Here is a 21,231-nt window from a genome sequence, read left to right on the forward strand (position 1 = left end):
TTGTAAATCTTTAGCCTTTTTCCTGCTCTTCAGTGCGTAGGGAGACCAATCCTTTGTGGCAAAAAAAACAGAAAGTGCTGGAGAAATTCAGCAAGTCTGGCAGCATCTATGGAGTGAAACAGAGTCAGTGTTTCAAGTCCGGTGACCTTTTGTGGACTGTGATGGGGTGTCAGCCACACAAAAAAAATCAAACACTGACACTATTATGCGATATTCTTGACCAGGGATATTGTTCATGTGGGACAGATCTGTAGAGTCCACATTATTTCCTGCTAATGATATGAGTGTTTAGCAATCAAAGCTGTACACTTTCTCATGGATATACCCCTGTTAATGTTCTGCCACTACTGGAATGGTGGACGTTAGGCATGATGTAAAGTAATGTGATGCTGCAAAAGAGACAATAACTTGCATTTAGGTAGCACATTTAATGCAATGGAATACCCCAAAACAGATCGTACAAAACTCTGACCTATAGAAGTGGGTATTCGGACATGAAAATCAGTGAAAGAAGTAGGTACCACAGAGTATTTTTTTAAAAATGGAGGAAGTGAGTGAGGCAGAGAGGTTTAGGAGGGGAGTTCTAGCCTCCTGAGAAGTTGTTGGCATTGCAATTGTATGCAGCTTCCTGGATGGACTAGAAACTCTTTCTCAGTCCAGAGTTGCCTGTACATTCATAGGAACATGAATAATAGAGCAAGTTAAAAACTTACATTACAATTTAGTCACATCTCAGCAATATCTCAATACGTTTCCCCTACAATGAATGGTACAGGAACGCAGTGGCTGTGGTTATTCAGATGGGCATGTCACCAGGTTCTCACAAAGACCAATGAGAAAAGTGAGCACTTTATGTGTGCCTTATGGTGTGGATCGAGAGAAGAAGTGGAGAATGACATTGGGAGAAATCTGTGGCGTCCTTTGAATGCTGAAGCCTCGTGAACCACTAGAACTGAACCTCAGGACCTTGGATTTAGGCTCTGATCCCAATCTGAGTGTCAAGTCCTGCTTCAGTATTTGAGCATTAGGGAATGGGGCTTAGACCACATAGTTTTCATCTTCTCACTGAGAACATTTGAGTGACCAAACCAGGAAGGATGAGCAGATTGCTTTTGGCTTGTGGCTGAGGAGATATGACAGGTGTTCCCATCTGTCTCCAAAATGATAGTTTCGCTCTGCAACATATAATGCGAACAGTATGGAGCGGTGAAGAACAAAAGAGAAAACATTTGCTAACTCTTTTCAGGTCCACTCGATCACACTTACAAAAGACAGATGTTGAATGCTTGTTCTCTGGGGCCCACACATTGCTGCAATATTGTGTAATGTGCAGAATTAGAAATGATTAAATTCCCAGAGGTCAATTCATAATATCACACAATCTTCGATTGGCTGCAGCACAGAAGGAGCCCATTCAGGCCATCGTGCCTGTGCTGGCTATCTGAAGGAGCAGTTCACTCAGTGCCACTCCCTGGCCTTCTCCCCATAGCCCTGCACATTCTTCCTTTTCAGATACTGAACACTTCCCTCTGGATGGCCCCCACCACACTTTTGGGCCGTGCATTCCAGATCCTAACCACTCACTGTGAAAAATCTTTTCTTCAATTTGCCATTGTGTCTTTTATCTATCATCTTAAATCTGTGCCCTTTCAATCTTGATCCTTTCACCAATAGCAGCAAGTTTCTCCCTATCTATGCTTTGTCCAGACCCCTCATAAATTTGACAATCTCAATCAAATTTTGTCTCAACTTTCTCTTCTCCAAGGAAAACAAGAAAACTTCTCCGATTTTTCTACATAGCTGAAGTTCCTTATTGTTGGAAGCATTCTCCTCAGCCTTTTAAGCATTGTTTCTCATGTCTTTTATATCCCTGTGAAACTGTGGTAGCCAGAACTGGATGCAATACCGTAGCTGAAGCTGAATCAGTGTTTTATAACTAGTTTAGAAAAACCTTCTTGCTTTTGCCTCTATTAATAAAGACTAAGATATTGTATGTTTTATTAACCATTCTCTCAACCTGTTATAGAGTCATACAAAACCATCCTGCCACCTTCAATGATTTAAGTACATGTACACCCAGGTCCCCTTGCTCATGCAACCCCTTTAGAGTTTAAAATTCTCTGATAGCTAACAAAAAGAGCTGCTAAATGAAAGCGGAGAAAGGGGTGAATCTTTCCATTTTTTGTGATAGAATACAATGAAACAGCCTAGTTTAGTAAGTTTCCAAGTGAAAGATTTTATGCGTGATTCCATATCATCATACCTGTGACCAAGTGCTTTTGCATGACTTAGTGATAAGAAGGATATTATTAAATTGAAAGGGTGCAGAAGAGATTTACGATGATGTTACCAGGACTGGAGGGTTTAAGTTATAAGGAGAGGCTGGATAGGCTGGGGCATTTTTCACTGGAGCGTAAGAGATTGAGGGATGACTTTATAGAGATTTATAAAATCATGAGGAGCATGGATAAGGTGAATAGTAAAGAGGAATTCAAAACTAGAGGGCATATTTTTAAGGTGAGAGGAGAAAGATTTAAAAGACACCCGAGGGCAACTTTTTCACAGAGTGTGGTTCATATGTGGAATGAACTGCCAGTGAAAGGTACAGTTACTGCATTTAAAAGACATCTGGATGGGTGCATGAGTGTGAAAAATTTAGAAGGATATGAGCCAAACACAGACAAATAGGACTAGTTAAGTTTGGAAAACTTGGTTGGCATGGATGAGTTGGGCTGAAGGGTCCGTTTCCATGCTGTATGACTCCATGACTCAAAATCTGGACTCTGAAGGTTAAATTAAAAGACAGAATTACACAAACTAAAGTTATATTTACTGATATTTGGAAGGTCAGGGGGAAGGGGAGATCTAATCAAGGTTTATACAAAACTGATCAAATAGATAAACAAATTGTGCTAGTTGGAGAATCTAAGACTGCAATATAGGCTAAAAATTAGTGCCTCACCTTTTTCATTTAGAAGAGCAGTTGAGGTTTTTCTGGATGCTAGGCCAATAAAAAGAATTTAAAATTTGAGATTTATAGAAATTTGTTAGCTGATGGTATTAAAAGATATGGGGGAAATGTGGCTATACGCAGTTAGGTCACAAATCAATCCATATCCATAAATAATTGAGAAAAACATTGGCAGGCACAAGGGGCTGAATGGCCTACTCTTGCTTCCATAATCCTGGAACATTGTATTTTTGATCTTATAAACTGGTTTTGTATTTCGGTCCAGCATCACGGAATAAAATTCCCTCGATTTTCTTGGTTTCTGGGGGTCACAGCCCAGAGTTTTTGGTTGTACAAAACATGACCTATCTGAGTGCATATTGACTTTTGAGAGGTATTCCAGCTCTTAGAGGGTGAGAAATGGGAGCACACATTTGGAAGGGGACACTGCCCTGAGATTGAGCAGGAGATATGTTAGGACAGGATGAGAAGGTTTTTAGTTGCCTGTTGAACCCGCACTCTGCCTGACCTGGGAGCTCTTTATACTGAAGTTGGGTCCACCTGTGGAAAAGTGCTAAATACTTCAGAGTTGACACACCTTATCTTTTAATGAGCATAAAAATATTAATTTGGAAAAGAAAGGAAATGATAGCAATTGCATATCTGTTTGGGGAGTTCAATTATATAAGTACTTAATAAGCACTACATGGCCTTAATTACTCTAATTAGGATAGAGTTGCTCACTGATTTCTACATACGATGAAATAATTAGATACTTGTTCATGAGCCAAAGTCAACTATGAAAGTCTTAAGTTATTCTTGGATCTAGTCATGTTGGGGCCAGTGAAGGAGTTCAAGTCCATTAGAGTAATGGGCGAGCTGATTTTTATGACAAACTGGCATATTGAACTGGACTCTCACCGTGAAGTAGGAAGACCAAGTTTAGCAGTTGATTATTTTTGATCAATTCTTCATTTGGCCACATGGACTTCCCTTTCTTCAAGCCATTGATGGTACCCCTGAGGAGGCAACTGTCACAGGCACTGGTCTGCATAATGTATTTGTCAATAAAGAATGCTTCACAAATCCTGCAAACCTCTACACTTAGCATGGCACTTACTGCTCTTTGCTTGCAAATGTTTCATGGCAAGTTTTTGGAAGACTCTGTGTTTTGACTGAGGGATTTCAAAAGATTAGAAGGAGTGCAATAGCTTCAGCTAGATGCAAGGTCACTAATCACAGGGCCTGGTATAAGATAATTGGCAAAATAACCAGAAGGGCAGACATGAAATGCATAGCGAGTTGTTACAATCTCAATTATGTGGCCTGAACTTTCAAGGAGAATTCAATAAATAATTAAGGGGTGGGGTTAATGTATTGCAGAGCTATGGGGAATGAGCAGGAGGTTGAGTTTTATTGAGTAGTTCCTCCGAAGAGCCAGAACAGGCACAATGGGCCAAAAGGCCTCCTTCTGCTGTTGCTTGGATCGACAATGCCATGTTGATTGACAATTTCAGTGACTGGTCAGTAATTAGCCCAAACTTTTTCATTCCCTTTTTTTCCAGTAACGCATGCAAACACTCCTCTTCCTTTGCGTCACAAGTAGCAGTAGCTGGAGAATCTGATGGTGACGTAGTTGCAAGCATGTTCAAGAACATGGTGTACTTTAAGAAAAAATCAAGGTGTCTTCAGGACTTCACTGAAGCAACAGGTTTCTTTCCTGATAAATTGCAAATCTTAAAATAGTTTGTTGTTAATTGTTGTGGTCATTAGAAATTTGGCATTCTTGCAAATTTTCCTGATGAGTGCAAGACAAAAATATTTGACAAAATGTCTCTTTTTTCAATAAGATTTATTTCCATTGGCAAACCAAAATGAAAAGTCAATGGTCAATGGAGTAGGACAATATTAAGACAGAAATTGTCAATGAAGTAAACAAAGATCGAGCTGTCAGACATCAGCAAGCCTTGATCAGAACATTCCAAACAGTGTAGAATTAGCAAAGAGTGAAAAGTCGCACCTAGCTCCACTGTGTGGGTTCTGGAGAAGCAAAGGATTGAATAATGAGTCTTTAGTTCAATCTTTCTTTCCATGAAGGAAAATGCACATTGACAGGGTCCATCAAGATGAGGATTCTTCTGCTGTGAAGTTGGAGTACAGATCAAACTCAGAATGTATGTTCCCTAACAGTCAATGGGACTTTCAATCTCATGAGGGCATTTCTTAATTGTCTTTACATAACATAGTGTTTTCATTTCCCTTATTGGTAAACCTTGAGGAAGGAAGGGTGCCAATCCAGTTCTGCCTATCTGGGATGTTTTTATTGAGGACAACCTGCCCAACAGAAATTGGATTGACATGGTCCAAACTCACCTTACCTAAAATAGCTACAGCAATGGGAAGTGAGTTCCAGCTCAATGGACTTGGCTGGATTCAAACTCATGCCCTAGGGGCTAATTCAGCCCCTCTTCTTCCCACCATTTTTTAAGTAATGAGTGGACATCATTTGTAGAAATATCGCAGCAGCTAACTTGGCTTGAGTAGTAACCACATGCAGTCACATGGGTCACTGCTTTTATAGGGACAGTTTGTTTGCATCTATGTATAAGTTTATAACTGTAACATGATAGACTCTATTTGGGCTAGTCTATATTGAAGAACTGGCTTGTGCATGAACATTTGTTGTGTCCATTAAGGCGTACGTGTTTTACTATGCATGTATGCATGTGTGTGCATGTGCATGTATGTGTATGTGTGCATGTGGTGTGTTTGCACATATGTGTGTATCTGCATGTGTGTGTGCCTGTGCATGTGCATCCATGTATGTGTACATGTGGATGTGTGTATGTGTACACATGCATGTGTGTGTAAATATATGTGTGTGTATGTATGTGTAGTGTGTATGTATGTGCATTGCTATGTGCACTGTGTGCGCATGCATATGTCTGTGCTGTGCATGTGTGTGTGTGGGGCGAGTGCGTGTGTGTTTGTGTTGCGCGGTCTGTGTGTATGGTGCGCATATATGTGTGTGTGCACATTTGCACACTCTTTCTTTGTAATTATTTTTAAATCAGGTGATTGTTTGCACTCTTTCCTGTGCTTCATATTGTCCTCTTCTCTAATGTTTGTGGTTATGCTGGTGGACAAGTTGCCAGAGGTTACAGGTCCCATTCAATAAAACTGTGATTTGGGGACATGGGCCTAGGTTTCTAGAAACAATCTACAACTTCAGTGGGAAAGGAATTGCATTTATATAGCTCCTTCTGACAACCTCAATGCATTCCCAAAACATTTCACCATGAAGTACTTTCTGAAATGTCATGATGGTGGGAAACACAGTGGTCAATGTATGCATAGCAAGCTCCCACAAAAGCAGTTTGATAATGACCTGATGATCTCTGACTGTGGTCACCAGGCAGGAACATCAGACCTGCTTTGTCAGCCTGGCTTTGAGCTTCTTTGAATATGGTGATAGGAATATAGGTACCTTCAGATACATCTAGGTGAGGTAATGTTGGGGTGTTTAAAATTGTGCACAGTTACATGGGGAAGTTCAGTGGGGTTTTGGGAGTGAGGCAAGTGCACCTCAGGGTCCCTCCCAGCATGACCAGCTTAGCTTGAATATCACTCACTTTGGCCTCTGTCTTGCTGCTAATCTTCCCAGCACGTTTGGGAATCAGGGGTTAAAAAGGCAGTGGGCAGCAACATTCAATGAAGGAAGGATGGCACCATCTTGCAGACTCTATTCTTGACAGGTGTGGGGTGATGGTTGGGTGAAAGGGAGCGGAAATTGAGACTCTGATTTGTTCTTAGTTCAGATTTCTGGTATTTACACAAGAATGGTCATGTGGCAAGAGACATGAGGTCCCCATTGAACTGTCCCTCAACAGCAGTCGGTGCCTTCAAGAGAAGAGGGTGGAAGAGGCTGACTTGTTTGAACAGGCGTGCCAAGGAACACAAAGCGAAATGGAATGATAACATTAACATTTGTGCTTGCATTTCGTGAAAGGTATTTCTCAGAATGAGATGGGAATTGCGATGATACAGCTTGCATTGCGATGTCAAACTCGCAGGACCTCATGATCATTGATGGAATTCAACTTGTCCTCATGGAAACGAATTATCAGTTTGGTTAGCTAAGTAAACATGCATTCTGGGTGGTTGTAAGGAATGGTAACTGGATTAGATTGGGCCAGTGTGGTAGGTAACGGGCGCTAGGATCGGATGTGTCTGTGTGGTGGAGAGTTGGAACAAGCTGTGTTGGCATGGGGAGGGGTTGGTAACTGAGCCAGGCTGCATTGGCATACTTGAAACCCTGGCAAACCATGCTGGTAATGGAATAATTTATACCCCAGTGAAGGAATATACTGATACATTCAAGAAGGAGATAAACTTTTAGACTTTAAATGAATCAAGGGCATGGGGAGAAAGCCAGAATGTGGCATCGAGATAGATGATCAGCCATGATCATACTGAAGAGCATAGCAGGCTGCAAGGGCTGAATGACCTATTGCCAAGTTCTATGTCTGTGAATGATGTGTGACCAAAATGCCTGGGAGGAATTATCGTTTGTGGTAGGACTGGTGTATAATGCATGCATTATCAAGGACCTTTTAGTCTGGGCACAAATCAGAATTGTAACCATATTCTGAGCCATCAACTAGGCCCATTTTGAACCGACGAAGAGGTTGCATTGGGCCAGGAGACAGGGATGGGGGGGAGGCAGCCTCAGGGGGTGCACTTTCCGATTGGCAGCAGCGACACACGCCCCCTTCTTTCCGACACTGCTGTTGCCCTGGAAACCCCAATCCACATTGGACAGTGGTGAAGAAAGGCCGAGGGGGGAGATTCAACATCTGTCAGCAATTTACCAAAATGACAGAATGGGTTTTAAAATATTTCCATATTTTTACACATTTTGAACTGTTTATGTACTGAAAAGAAAACCCACCAAAGCCAAACAAAAAAAAAGATAGTGAATGAAAAGGGTTCTTTGATAGCGTGGAATGTTCCTGCAGGAATATGAACTCTGTGTAAAGTCTTGTTTTGCTGATGTGGAAATGTTTTCTTAACCCTGAGTGGTTTATCGACACTGGCTGGACCCCAGTGTGGGCTACACCCTCAGAGTACACTTGAGCCTGTGTTTCTCTGTGTAGCCTCTGTGACTGCATTTCCTGGGGCTCTCTGCTTTTCCATTTTTCCATCGAGAATTCTGATTCTGCTGTGTGAAGGTGGTCTCAAACAGTGACACCCTCCTGCTTGAGTAACCTATGTGAATGAGGCAGTGTGGACAGTAGCCACATCAATCAGTTGCCCTCTGGATGAGTTAGGAACGTAAGACGTAGGAGCCAGAGTGGACCGTTCGTATCCTGCTATCCAATAGATCATGGCTCATCATCAGCAAACCTCTCCCACATCCCCCGTCCCCCCCGCCCAGTCCACTTTCCTGCAGTACCCCATGCCCCTTCATTTCTTTTAACTTCAAAATCCTGTTGACAAGAATGTTCGGGAGTCTCCCCAGGATCAGACTGTAAGGTCCAAGACAAAGAAAGTGATACCCAAACCATAGAAGGCAAAAGCATGAGTAGGCCATTTGACCTCTCGAGACTGCTCCACCAACCAATGTATTCATGGCTGATCATCAAGCTCAATACCCCAGTCTTGCTCCTCCCCTTTATCCATTTAGCCACAAGAGCTATTTCTATCTGTTTTGTGAAAACACAATGCTTTGGTCTCAACTACTTTCTGTGGTCATAAATTCCACAGGCTCACTACTCTCTGGATAAGGAAATATCTCCTTATCTCAGGCCTAAATGGTTTACCCCTTATCCTTAAACTGTGACCTCTGATTCTGGACTTCCCCACCATCAGGAACATCCTTCCTGTGTTTAATCTGTCTAGTCCTGTTAGGATTTTATAGGTTTTTATGAGATTCCCCCTCATTATTCTAAACTCCACTGTACACAATCGTAACTGACTCAGTCTTGCCTCAACTATCAGTCCTGCTATCCCAGGAATCAATTTTGGTAAACCTTTTCAAGATATCCTTGTTCCTATATTCAAATTCCCATCATCAAAACAATATTAGGACTGTAAAAAGAAATTGGGTTTGTTTGAAATAAATTAATTCATTCTTCTTGTTTATTAAAAAAAAAAAGTGCAAAGTCGGAATAAATTGTTGGCTGATGGTGGAACAATCTAATCGGATAATGAAGAGTCTATCGATTTTCTGAGTGGTTGTGAGGGATGAATGAGAGTGTGGGAGCAGGGGTATGGTTGTAATCAAGAAATTGAGGTCATGTGACAGAACCTTCAGAATGCAGATTGATGTTCCAGAGCTAGCGATGTTAGTCTAATCAGCAAAATTGAACCAGTCTGTCATGTCAAGACGGCATCATGTAGATAGTTCAGAGGAGATTCATAGCTGGAATGAGTGGGTTTGTCCCTAATGTGTCTGTTTCTACTGAACTGTGTGGCTACTCCGGGGGGGCACTGTCTGAGACCATCCGTAACCAAGGGAATCAAAATGTTGTCTCCACAAGTTGCTAATATGTTTGGGAGGAAGTAGACTCATGGTGTTAATGACACTGGGCTGGTAATCCAGGATCCTGGGCTGATGTTTAGACATGAAGGTAGGCAATAGTCTCGAGGTGTTATTGCTTGACTATTAATGTAGATACCTAGGTAATGTTCTGGGGACCCAGGTTTGAATCCCACACTGCAGATGTTGGAATTTGAATTTAATAAAAATAAATTTGGAATTAACAGTCTAACGATGAGCATGAAACCATTGTTGCTTGTCAGGAAACACCGATCTTGTTCACTTATGCCCTTTAGGGAAGGGAAATCTGCCATCCTTACCTGGTCTGGCATATATCCGTCTCTAGACGCACAACGATGGGGTTGACTTTTACCTACCCTCTAGACAATTAGGGATGGACAATAAATACCAGCCTAGCCAATCTGTGACCGAATTTTAAAAAAGTTTGAATCCCACCATCGCAGTTGAAGCTAATTCTTTAAAAGCCAGCCTTGTGGTCGCCAATCAGGTTACCACATAAATGCTGTCTGTTCTTCCCACTGCTTGGTCATTTGCCACTCACCAGGTGAATGAGTAAAGAGGATCAGACTATATGCTTACTGCTATTTTACACTAGCTGTGGCAAACATGCCTCCTCACCAGCAAGTGCAGACTGGAGTGAAATAAGGAACAACTACCTTGACCAATTCATTCTTCTCACCTCTCTGGTTAAGATCTGTTGCAGCAAGTCAGCACTCCCAACCTCTATCCTGTATGAGGTCAAATAACACAGCAACAACTTATTTATGTAATGCCTTTTGCAGAATAAAGCACCCCAAGATATTTTCGAATGAAACCTGACAGCAGCACACGTCAGGAGAGATGAAATGACCCAAAGGAAGGTGAAATTGGCAGGTTTTTAGGGTGCTTCTCAAAGCAGGTAGACAGAAAGCATTGTGTTGGGGGGAGGGGGATGTGTGAGAGAGCAAGAGCGAGAGAGATGGTTTGTAGGAGCTACAGAACTGCAGGCAGTTGAAGGCATAGGGCACCAATGGTGCAATAAAAATAGGTGATGCTCTGGAGGTCAGAGTTGGAGGAAGCACATAGTTGGAGGAGGGTCCTGAGGTAGGCAAAGTTTGTATGCGAAATATGAAGAATTTTAAATTCATGGCATTCCTGGACTGTGAGCTGGTACAGCTCAGTGAACACAGGTTGGGGATGAAAGCTGACACCTCTGCGTTCCATGAGCATATGATAGCGGGTGGTGCACTGAACCAGTGCACTGTTTAAGTACTTTTTAATTAAATTTTTACGCCAGCAACATTTCAACCAGGAAATGTAACCTGACTTCCATCCCTGTGCAAAATTCCAGGGTTGCAAATGAGGCAAATCAGGAGGAGCGCTGCCGAATTGTGCAGTGTGGTGAGCTTGGCCTTTCTGATGGGGGTCTTGGAGGGATGGAGGAAGTGGGAGTGTTAGGAGTTGGTGGGATGTGGGGATAATGAGGAAGCTCAAACATTTCCCGAAGAGAGGGCAATCAGAAAGATCTTGATGAGGTCTGGTCATCCTGGCAGCTAAACCCAGCAGTGAAAGGAAATACAGTCTGGTAAAATTCCAGATAAACACAACATGCACATGCACACATACACTTAAATGCACTCTCACCCTTGCAAGTGTGCATGCGCATGCATACATACACACCCATTAATATGCATACACATCCACATACACTTACACATTCATACACACATATGCACACACAGTCACACATGCACACACATGCATGCACACAGATTCACATGCACATACACTCACATTCATGCACACACACCCACATTCACAAACATATACACCCACTCATTCATAAGCACGCATGTTCACAATAGCATGCACACATGGATACATGTGTACACACAAGCACACTCATACACATATGTGCAGACACACATGTTTGCGCACACAGATTTGCATGCACACATATATTCACATATATGGATGTGCCCACAGACTTGCACAGTGCGCATACAAGCACATGCACACATTTACCCATACATACACATATGGACACTCATGGACATGTACACACTCACATATACTTTTACAAACACTCATTCGCACACACGGACGTGTAGACTTATGGATGTGCACACATCCATACAAGCATGCACACGAACACACACCGCAGTGCTGACTTTGAGATTAGGGCTCTACAGAGCTGTTTGTTTGAATAGAAATCTGCAATTTAGCTTTGCATCTGATTATTTTGGCCTCGAAGCGGTGACTCCGATTTGCTGATGAGAGTTGGGTCCAAGTGTGACGGAAATGTCGATTTGTTCAGCAGTGTGAGGTCTCTGAGAGCCTTATGCATTCCTTGCAATGGTTTGCTGGGGTGCGGCAACGACCTCACACACATTGCAAAAGTCCAGCCGTTCAGGCGAACAACAACTTGAGTCTGGATAATGCGTTTCGCACCTCAAGGCGCTTCACAGGAGCGTTTACTGGACCTAATGGAACTCAGAGCTACATTGGATTATTGGACAGATGAACAAAAACTTGATCAAAGCAGAAGGAGCGTCTTAAAGGCGAAGAGTGGGAAGGAGAGGCAGCTACTTTTAGGGAGGGAATTCCATAGCTTGGGGCCCACAGCTGACGGCATGGCCACCAATAGCGGAGCGATGAAATAGGGGATGAACAAAAGGGCATACTAGGAGGAGCTTACAGATCTCGGAGTGTGGCAGGGTGTCAAAATGTATTTGATAACGTTTCATGAAGTGTCTTGAAGTGTTTTTACTCCATGAAGGTGCTACGTAAGATACAAGAAGTTATTGGAGGAAAGTGAGATACCAAAGTCTGGACAGAGCTGCTTTGGAAATCTGCAGAACTTACTGAAAGACATTATTTTTGAAGCACACAGTAATTCTATTCGATGTGTGTGGTGAGCCAGCCAACCTATTTGTGGTTCCGAACAATTGCTTAAACCTTTCTGTTATTCATCGGTTTTGTTGTTTCCTGGTGTTGGACTGTTGGTTACTCTGAGCAACACTAGCTCAGCCCACGCTGCCTGTTCACATTTTCATGACAATGTTTCAGGCAGATTTTGTACACTCAGGGAGTCTGTGCTCCGAACACCAGCATGTACACATGTCGGCAAAGTATAGTGCTGTGTCAGTTTCAATCACTCTGTAACTTTTAAATGGGAAGAAAGGGCAATATCCTGTTATTAGTGCTGTGCAGCGATACTGGACCATGCCTCACTACAATGATATTGTACCAGGTCCAACATTGGTAGGAAATTGTACAATGTGACGCAAACTGGGTGATTTTGTATCATGTGACCCACACTGAGGGTACATTGTATCATGTGACCCACACTGAAGTGACATTGTATTACGTGACTTGCACTGGGGTGATATTGTATCGTATGACTTACACCGGAGTGATGTTGTTTAATCTGATTCACTTTGGGGTGATATTGAACATGTGATCCACACTGGCATGTTATTGATCCATGTGACCCACATTGAGGTGACGTTGTATCATGTGACCCACACTGGGTGATATGGTACCATGTGACTCACACTGGAGTGATATTGAATCATGTGACTCACTCTGGCATGCTGTTGTACAATGTGACTCACACAGGCATGATATTTGTACCACATGACTCACACTGGGGTGGAAAGGAATCATGTAACACACACTGGAGTGGAGACCTCGAGCTGATATATCACTAATCTGGATGAGATACCCGCCTCTATTTCATCTCAACCTGCAGCTGGGTTGTAGCTGGTTTATAGCCCAGAGCTGTGCTGATAAGGCAGTGGCCCAAAGGTGAGAGGGTGGGTGAGAGGAGAGTGGGAGAGCTGCTTGGCCACTGTTGACATTGGCCTTTTTGGGAGCTGTAGAGCTGGAGGGTAGGAAGCTAGTGATGTGGGGGGTGGAGGTGGGTATTCTAGGGTAGTTGGGGTGTGTGAAAGAAACACTGTATGGTGATTGCAACGAGGTCAGCCAGCTGGACCTCATAGAATGAGATAACAAGCTGTAGAGCTGGATGAACACAGCAGGCCAAGCAGCATCAGAGGAGCAGGAAAGCTGACGTTTCGGGCCTAGACCCTTCTTCAGAAATGGGGGAGGGGAAGGGGGTTCTGAAATAAGTAGGGAGAGAGGGGGAGGCAGATAGAAGATGGATAAAGGAGAAGATAGGTGGAGAGGACACAGACAGATCAAAGAGGCGGGGGTGGAGCCAGTAAAGGTGAGTGTAGGTGGGGAATTAGGGAGGGGATAGGTCAGTCCAGGGAGGACAGACAGGTCAAGGGAGCGGGATGAGGCTAGTAGGTAGGAGATGGGGGTGGGGTTTGAGGTGTTTGGACCTCATAGAATATGAGTTCCTTAGTTGGGGCTGTTAATCTGGTCTAATCAGGGAGTCCTGGCTGACAGATAAGAACAGGAGTGTCAGAGCTTCTGATGACTCTGTGAGCTGGCTCTGAGGAAGCTGGATAGTGCCTCCACATGTAAATAAAGGGTGGCTTGGTGATGGGCTACCAGCCTCTGTGGAGTTATTTCACATTGCTGCACATCCTAGCTGATTGATCTCTTCAGTTAATCCATTCAAACACCTCTAACCTTGCTTTGTGGACAGCTGCTTAACAGGCCATGAAACGCTTGAAAAGGTAGGCCCAACTCCTGCCTATTTCTGGCAGGTATTTCAGATCAGGGACCCCTCAGGTACTTACGTACCTATCAGGGTCCTAAATGTTTCGTTTAACCATTGGAGAAATGGCTTGGCTACTTTTAGCTTGGTTTGGTCACTCTTCACTCCCATGCATAGGTGATCCCCAGAAAAGCAGTTTGCTGTCAGTATTTTAAACCTCTGAAATCGGTATGACTAAGTCCAGCAAATTACATCATTAAGTTTGATAAAATCTAAGAGTGAGACACATCCAATCAAGTAACAATTGAGAAGCAAAATGAGTGCATCCCAATGTGGCCTCCTCTACATTGGGGAAACCAAGCGGAGGCTTGGAGACCGCTTTGTGGAACATCTACGCTCGGTTTGCAACAAACGACTGCACCTCCCAGTTGCGAACCACTTCAACTCCCCCTCCCACTCCTTGGACTACATGTCCATCCTGGGCCTCCTCCAGTGCCACAACGATGCCACCCGAAGGTTGCAGGAACAGCACCTCATATTTGGCTTGGGAACCCTGCAGCCCAATGGTATCAATGTGGACTTCACAAGCTTCAAAATCTCCCCACCCCCAACCGCATCCCAAAACCAGCCCAGCTCGCCCCCACCTGTCCGTCTTTTCACCCACCTATCCACTCCTCCCACCTCAAGCCCCACCCCCACCCCCACCTCCTACCTACCAACCTCATCCCCGCCCCCTTGACCTGTCCGTCTTCCCTGGACTGACCAACCCCTACCCTAACTCCCCACCTACATTCACCTTTACTGGCTCCATTCCCGCCTCTTTGACCTGTCCGTCTCCTCTCCACCTATCTGCTCCTTTATCTATCTTCCATCCGCCTCCCCCCCCTCTCTATTTATTTCAGAATCCCTTTCCCTTCCCCCATTTCTGAAGAAGGGTCCAGACTCAAAACGTCAACTTTCCTGCTCCTCTGATGATACTTGGCCTGCTGTGTTCATCCAGCTCTACACCTTGTTATCTCAGATTCTCCAGCATCGGCAGTTCCTACTATCTCTGCAACTTGACTGAGCTGTGTTTGGATGGATAGGAGTTGCAGGTATTAGAACAGGATATGGCAGTCAACCTAATTACCCATTCCACATTTTTCCCAGCGGCTACATAGAGTGGAATAGGTCAGGGAGCAATGCAGGTGGGACATCCTATTTGATTTTGGGATGAAGTGGGGAAGAGGACATGTGAGCGAGGGATGTGCATTGGCTACGTGTCAGGTGTCCCATGTACGTCATGATACGTGATTGAATCTGAATTGTTAATTAAGTGAAATTAGTTGGAACTTTACAAAAATAACAAGTGCTCACTGGAATAGTATCTGCAAGAAATGCACACAGTCTGTCTCTCTCACACACGCACAAAGACACACACTGTCTCTCAGACTCATACATACACCACATGCACATTCATACGTACACCAGAGGTTCACATGCACACACACATACAGGTCAGTTGAGAGAGCAGGGAGAGTGCTTTAGTCTCCAGGGTCTGGATCAGGGTGGGGATATCCTGTTCCTGGTTGGTGTCTACTGACCTCTGCTGGAAAACGCATGCGTTTCTGCATTCCTCCGGCTATGTCCTTCAGCATCACCCCAGCCGCTAGTTTTCTTTGCTGCACCATTAGGATCTGGAATCTCCCCCCGCCCTCAAACCTCTTCCCATCTCTTTCTCCTCCCTGAAGACACTTCCTAAAACCCACTTCATTGACTGAGATTTTGGTCACCTGCCTGGAAATCACCTCAAGCGTGTGGCTCAACGGTTAATCCCGTGAAAAGCCTTTTGACTATTTTGACGCCATTCAAATGCAAATTGGGGAAGGAGATGAGGACACTCTCATGCTTGGCTGCTATGTTCAAGGATAGCATGGCTCATTGGCACTCCAATATGCAAAGAATGGGGGTAGGCCTGACTACTGGGTGAACAGCCTGGGTCAGTGCCCACAGGTAGAGAAACAATGGAAGTGGGAGGGAAGGTAGGCCATGAGAGTGGAATTTTAATAGGGAAAGGTGCGACACTAACCAAGCCCCACTGTTCCATAAGTTGTCACAAATGTGTAACTACCCAAAAAAGGGAGGTGATGGCCTACTGGTATTATCAATAGACTATTAATCCAGAGACCCATGTAATGTTCTGGAAACTTGGGTTTGAATCCTGCCATGGCAGGTGGTGGAATTTGAATTCAATAAATATCTGGAATCATTAGTCTAATGATGACCATAAAACCATTGTCAATTATTGGGTATAAACCCAGCTGATTCCCTGATGTCCTTTCGGGAGGAAATCTGCCATCCTTTCCTGGTGTAGTTGACTCTAAACTGCCCTCTGGGCAATTGAGGTTGGGCAATAAATGCTGGGCTGGCCAGTGACGCCTACAAACTATGAATGAATAAAAAAAACACTTAAACCACCCAGGTGATCAATGTACCGTAAAGTACACTTCCTTGATCGATTTTAATGGATCTCTTACCTCATGACCACAGATCAATTCAAATGGGCTAGATCCAGTTTGGGAAATCTGTTTTGGTAGCAAATAGTAAAAAATTTAATCTTATGTCCCAATCTTGTGGGGATCTGGCAGAATCGGCCTTAATCATGGTGTTGAGAGGCTAATGGTATCTCTCCAAATCTCCTCTTGTTTGCAGATGATAGAAAATGGATTTCCATTGTTTTGTACCCAAATTGCTAATTACATTCTAAAAGGATTGAGACATTAATTTTGAATCTTGGTCTGATTGAATTCAAATGGTTGTCCATAACAAGTAATGAGCTTGAGTTGATTTTTCCACCATTACTTTAACTGTTATTAATTGTAATTGTATTCCCCACCGCCCCCCGCACCCCCAACTCCAGCCCAAATTAAAGCATAATTGAGTGCAACTGTAATACTGGGAAAGTTGGCAGGGGTGCTTGAGATGCCAGGCTAGCAAGGCAGAGCAAAAGATGGCTGGGTTGTAGATGAGTTGGACTGGCGCCAGGGTCCAATCACAGAAAATTCCAGGAGAGTCGCAAAGTCCACATGATTGCTGACTGGGTAGGCTCAAAGAAAAGGGTGATTGAAAGGGAGACTGGGTTTAATGTGGCACCACAAAAGGCAGAGTATATTCAACAAAAGACGGCGCTGACTTTAAAGCAGACAATGCTCCCTTTGTTTTGTTCCCTTAAATAGACTGAATCTTTGTCATTTTTTTAAAAAAACATGAATCAGTTACTAAAACCCAAACATTTTTACTCTTGCCTAGTTCAAACGCGTCACAGAGTTTCACACGCAGAAGTTTCAAGTAAATCCCCACCAAGGGGATAAAGCGCAATTTTGCTTTTCATCCTTAATCCTTTACAAACATCTTAAGTATATATCGACATCCTTTGCATCACCAGTGGCGACTGTGTCTTCTGCTGTCTTTAGGCCCTGGATTCTGGAGCTCTCTCCTGGGACCTCTGGCCCTCGTTCTCGCTGTTGCCTCATCCTTTCAGAGGCTTGTTAAAACTGGCCTTGCAGATGAAGAGCAGGAACCATTAATATAAAAGTATCTTTAAATATACCCAATCAGGAACTGAAGATAGGGAGATAACACAGTATGGAGCTGGAGGAACACTGCAGGTCAGGCAGCATCAGAGGAGCAGGAAAGTTGATGTTTCAGGTCGGGACCCTTCCTTTTCTGAAGAAGGGTCCCGATTCGAAATGTCAACTTTCCTGCTCCTCTGATGCTGCCTGGTCTGCTGTGTTTCTCCAGCTCCATACTATGTTATCTCTGACTCAAGCATCTGCAGTTCTTACTGTCTCTGAAGGAACTGAGGAGATATTTGTTTACACCAAGAGTGGTTAGAGTGTGAGAATTGATCACCCTCAGGGAAAACTGAGGTGTGCTGCACTGAAGCATTTAAACAGAAGCTGTGCAGGAGAGAGGAATAGAAGGGTACACTGGCAGATGAAATTAAACTTGCAGCAGATTTCTAGGGAACCCAAACAGCATAGTGCACTAGATGGGCCCAATGGTCTGTTTGTATAGTATGTGTAATTCAATATAAAGACATTTGCTCAACTTTCTTACTATTCTTTATAGCTTTTATGTCCAATGACATTCCTGTCACATGCAATTGGACATTTTTGAAGTTGAATGCACTATATAAATGTCCAGGATATTTGGCATTCTGCTGAACCAGATGTCTGCAGATGTTGGGTTGACGGACATTCCTTGCCCCCTTTTAGATTTCGCTTGTCCTGAATAACCACCATCTCCCCTTTGCATCAGAGATAGTAGGAACTGCAGATGCTGGAGAATCCGAGACAACAGCAGGCCAAGCAGGTTTCGGGCCTAGACCCTTCATCCCGAAACGTCAGCCTTTTTGCTCCTATGATGCTGCTTGGCCTGCTATCTCCCCTTTGCAGCTGTTTCTTAATTGGTTCCAGTGACTTGGCTGTCATTGTTCTTCCTAGCTGCACATTCCAGTTGTTAACCACCCATTGTGTAAGAGAACACTTCCTGGCACTTGTCCTAAACTTGCCCTTCCACAGACATTAACCTTTGTCCCTTTGCCCTGGTGCTTCTGGAAGTATTGTTTACACGCGGGGAACTTGCACACTGAGTAACCAGTGAAAGGAGCAACATAGTTTAATGAGAAAAGAAACAAAGGATATGGGTTCACTTCTAGAGGGACGAAAGTGAAAATTAAAGATGCCAAGTTATGTTTTATAGAACCTTGATTAGATCACCATTAGACTACCATGAACAGTTCTCACCTCCACATTATCTAAAGGCTTTAGAGCTGCTGGAGAAGCTGCAAAAAAAAAGACTTACCAGCATCAAGAGTTTATAACCATCCTGAAGTGTTGAATTATATGAATTTCTCTATTCATAAGAAAAGAGAGGTGACTTGATAGAAATATTTAAAGTGATGAAAGGGCTCCATAGGTAAAGGTGCTATAGTCCCAGAGGGTTGTTGTTTCATTAGAGAGAGGTGGTGCTGAGTTTAACCTGAGGGTCACCACACCTCAGCTGAGGGGTGAGGTTAAGAAGGTGGGACCTTCACAGTAACCTTAGCCAGAACTAGCCTGAAATACGAGATAGTCGCTTCCAAAGACAGCAGATAATTCAATAGAAAACTCTTCACCGAGACAGTGATTAGAATGTGATCGAGGAGATTGGTGTATTTCAGATTGAACTGGATGAACAGCCGAGGGAGAAAGGAATAGAGGCTTGTTGATGGGGTGAGAAGGAGTAGACTGGCAGGAAGAGTTAAAAACCAGTACAGATCAGTTGGGCCAAATGGCTTGTAATAATTTGTAACACTGAGTGGAACAGTTGTGAAGCACGCTGTTCATTTTGAGGCTTTGCTATATCTTGGGACTCTGACTGTTCTGGAAATTCTTTCTGTTTCACTCTATTGGGTGGGGAATAGTTTTGATACACTGAATTTTGAGATGTTAACACATTAAGGGAGTTTGGATAGAAAGCACAAACAGAAAGGCTGACCAAAACATCCAAGAATTTTCAAACATATTTGCAATTGCTCCCTACCTAACCCACACTTCCTCTCCAACGAGAACGTGCATTTATATAACAATTTTAGCACAGTAAAAACATGCCAAATCATCCTAAAAGAGTGCAATCGAACAGAATTTGATACTTAGCCTCATAAGAAGAGAGCAGGACAGACGACCTAAGGCTTGATTGAAGATATATATTTTAAGGAGCATCTTAATAACATGAGAATGCGAGGTAGAGAGGTTTAAAGATGGAATCCCAGAGCATAGGGTTGAGGCATGACCACCAAAAGAGGGGCATTCAAGATTGAGGATATTCAGGAAGCAAGAATTGGAGCAAGTGCAGATATCATGAGGGTTGCAGGGTAGCAGGAGGTTACAGAGGTAAGACTGGCGAGGCAAGGGAGGGATTTGAAATGCCAGATCGAAGCAGAGGAAGGGGTAACAGTAAGGGAGGATTGCATTCCAGATTTCCATCCATATGCTGTATCCAGATGGGCAGTGGAACTGAATTTGTCCAGAATATGCTTTTAAATAAACATTAAACAGGTTAGATAACCCCTGATGGAGCATGGTAACAGAAAAATTAAAAATGTCAATGGAAACTTAGGAAAATATTGTGTTTCTAAGGGTGATGATGCATCCCGGAATAAAGAAACATTTTGAACTCAGTCTGTTGTATTATGTCAGAAATCATACAACACCAGGACTGTAACATAGTATCGTGTGATTTTTGACCTTGTCCACCCCAGTCCAACATCAGCACGTTCACATCTGTTATATTATAGTTCAGTAGCAGGTGAGATTTGAATACAGACTTTTTTTATTCATTCATGGGATGAGGGCATTGCTGGCTAGGCAGCATTTATTGCCCATCTCTAACTGCCCAGAGGGCAGTTAAGAGTCAACCACATTGCTGTGGGTCTGGAGTTACATGTAGGCTAGACCAGGTAAGGATGGCAGTTTCCTTCCCAAAAGGACATTAGTGAAGAGATGGGGTTTTTTTACCTCAACATTTGACAATGGATTCACAGTTATCATTAGACTCTCAATTCCAGATGTTTATTGAATTCAAATCCCACCATCTGCCATGGCAGGATTTGAGCCTGGGTCCCCAGAATTATCTGGGTCTCAGGATTAACAGTCCAGCGATAATACCACTAAGCCATCGCCTCCCCTTGCTGGCCTGAAGGTAGGGACATTATTGCTGCTCCTCAAAACCCCTTGGAGAGTCATCCTCAGGGGATTGAACCTACATTGTTAAAATTAATTTAGAGTAATAGAGATCTACAGCACCGAAAAAGGCTTTTTGGCCCTTTGAGTCTATGCTGGTCAAAAGCAAGCACCTAAATATTCTAATCCCATTTTCCAGCACAAACTGGCCTTTTAGCTAAATGGACTCGTTGACCATCCTAAGAAAGCTGTGATTTAAACAGAAATCTTTGTATCTATTAGTCTAATGCTTCTCCCATTGAGCTACTGTCATAGAGACATAGAGCTGAACACACGGAAACAGACCCTTCGGTCCAACTCATCCATGCTGACCAGATATCCTAACTTAATCTCGTCCCATTTGGCT

The 21,231-nt window shown here is 43.4% G+C and overlaps 1 protein-coding gene across 12 annotated transcripts in view; it reads left to right on the forward strand.

The window, feature by feature from the left end:
- nfixb (nuclear factor I/Xb) overlaps window positions 1-21,231 on the forward strand; it is a 421,090-nt gene that overhangs the window by 79,022 nt on the left and 320,837 nt on the right. The window contains exon 6 of one of the 12 annotated variants that reach the window (XM_048617773.1): window positions 4,516-4,596. The exons of the other annotated variants lie outside the window; for them this stretch is intronic. Coding sequence (XP_048473730.1) covers window positions 4,516-4,556 — 41 coding nt within the window. The 3' untranslated portion in view covers window positions 4,557-4,596. Of the gene's footprint in view, window positions 1-4,515; window positions 4,597-21,231 lie in introns of those variants that run through there. 12 annotated transcript variants of the gene reach the window in all.

The sequence above is a fragment of the Rhincodon typus genome, chromosome 38 (assembly GCF_021869965.1).
Source record: "Rhincodon typus isolate 14 chromosome 38, sRhiTyp1.1, whole genome shotgun sequence".
NCBI lineage: Eukaryota > Metazoa > Chordata > Chondrichthyes > Orectolobiformes > Rhincodontidae > Rhincodon > Rhincodon typus.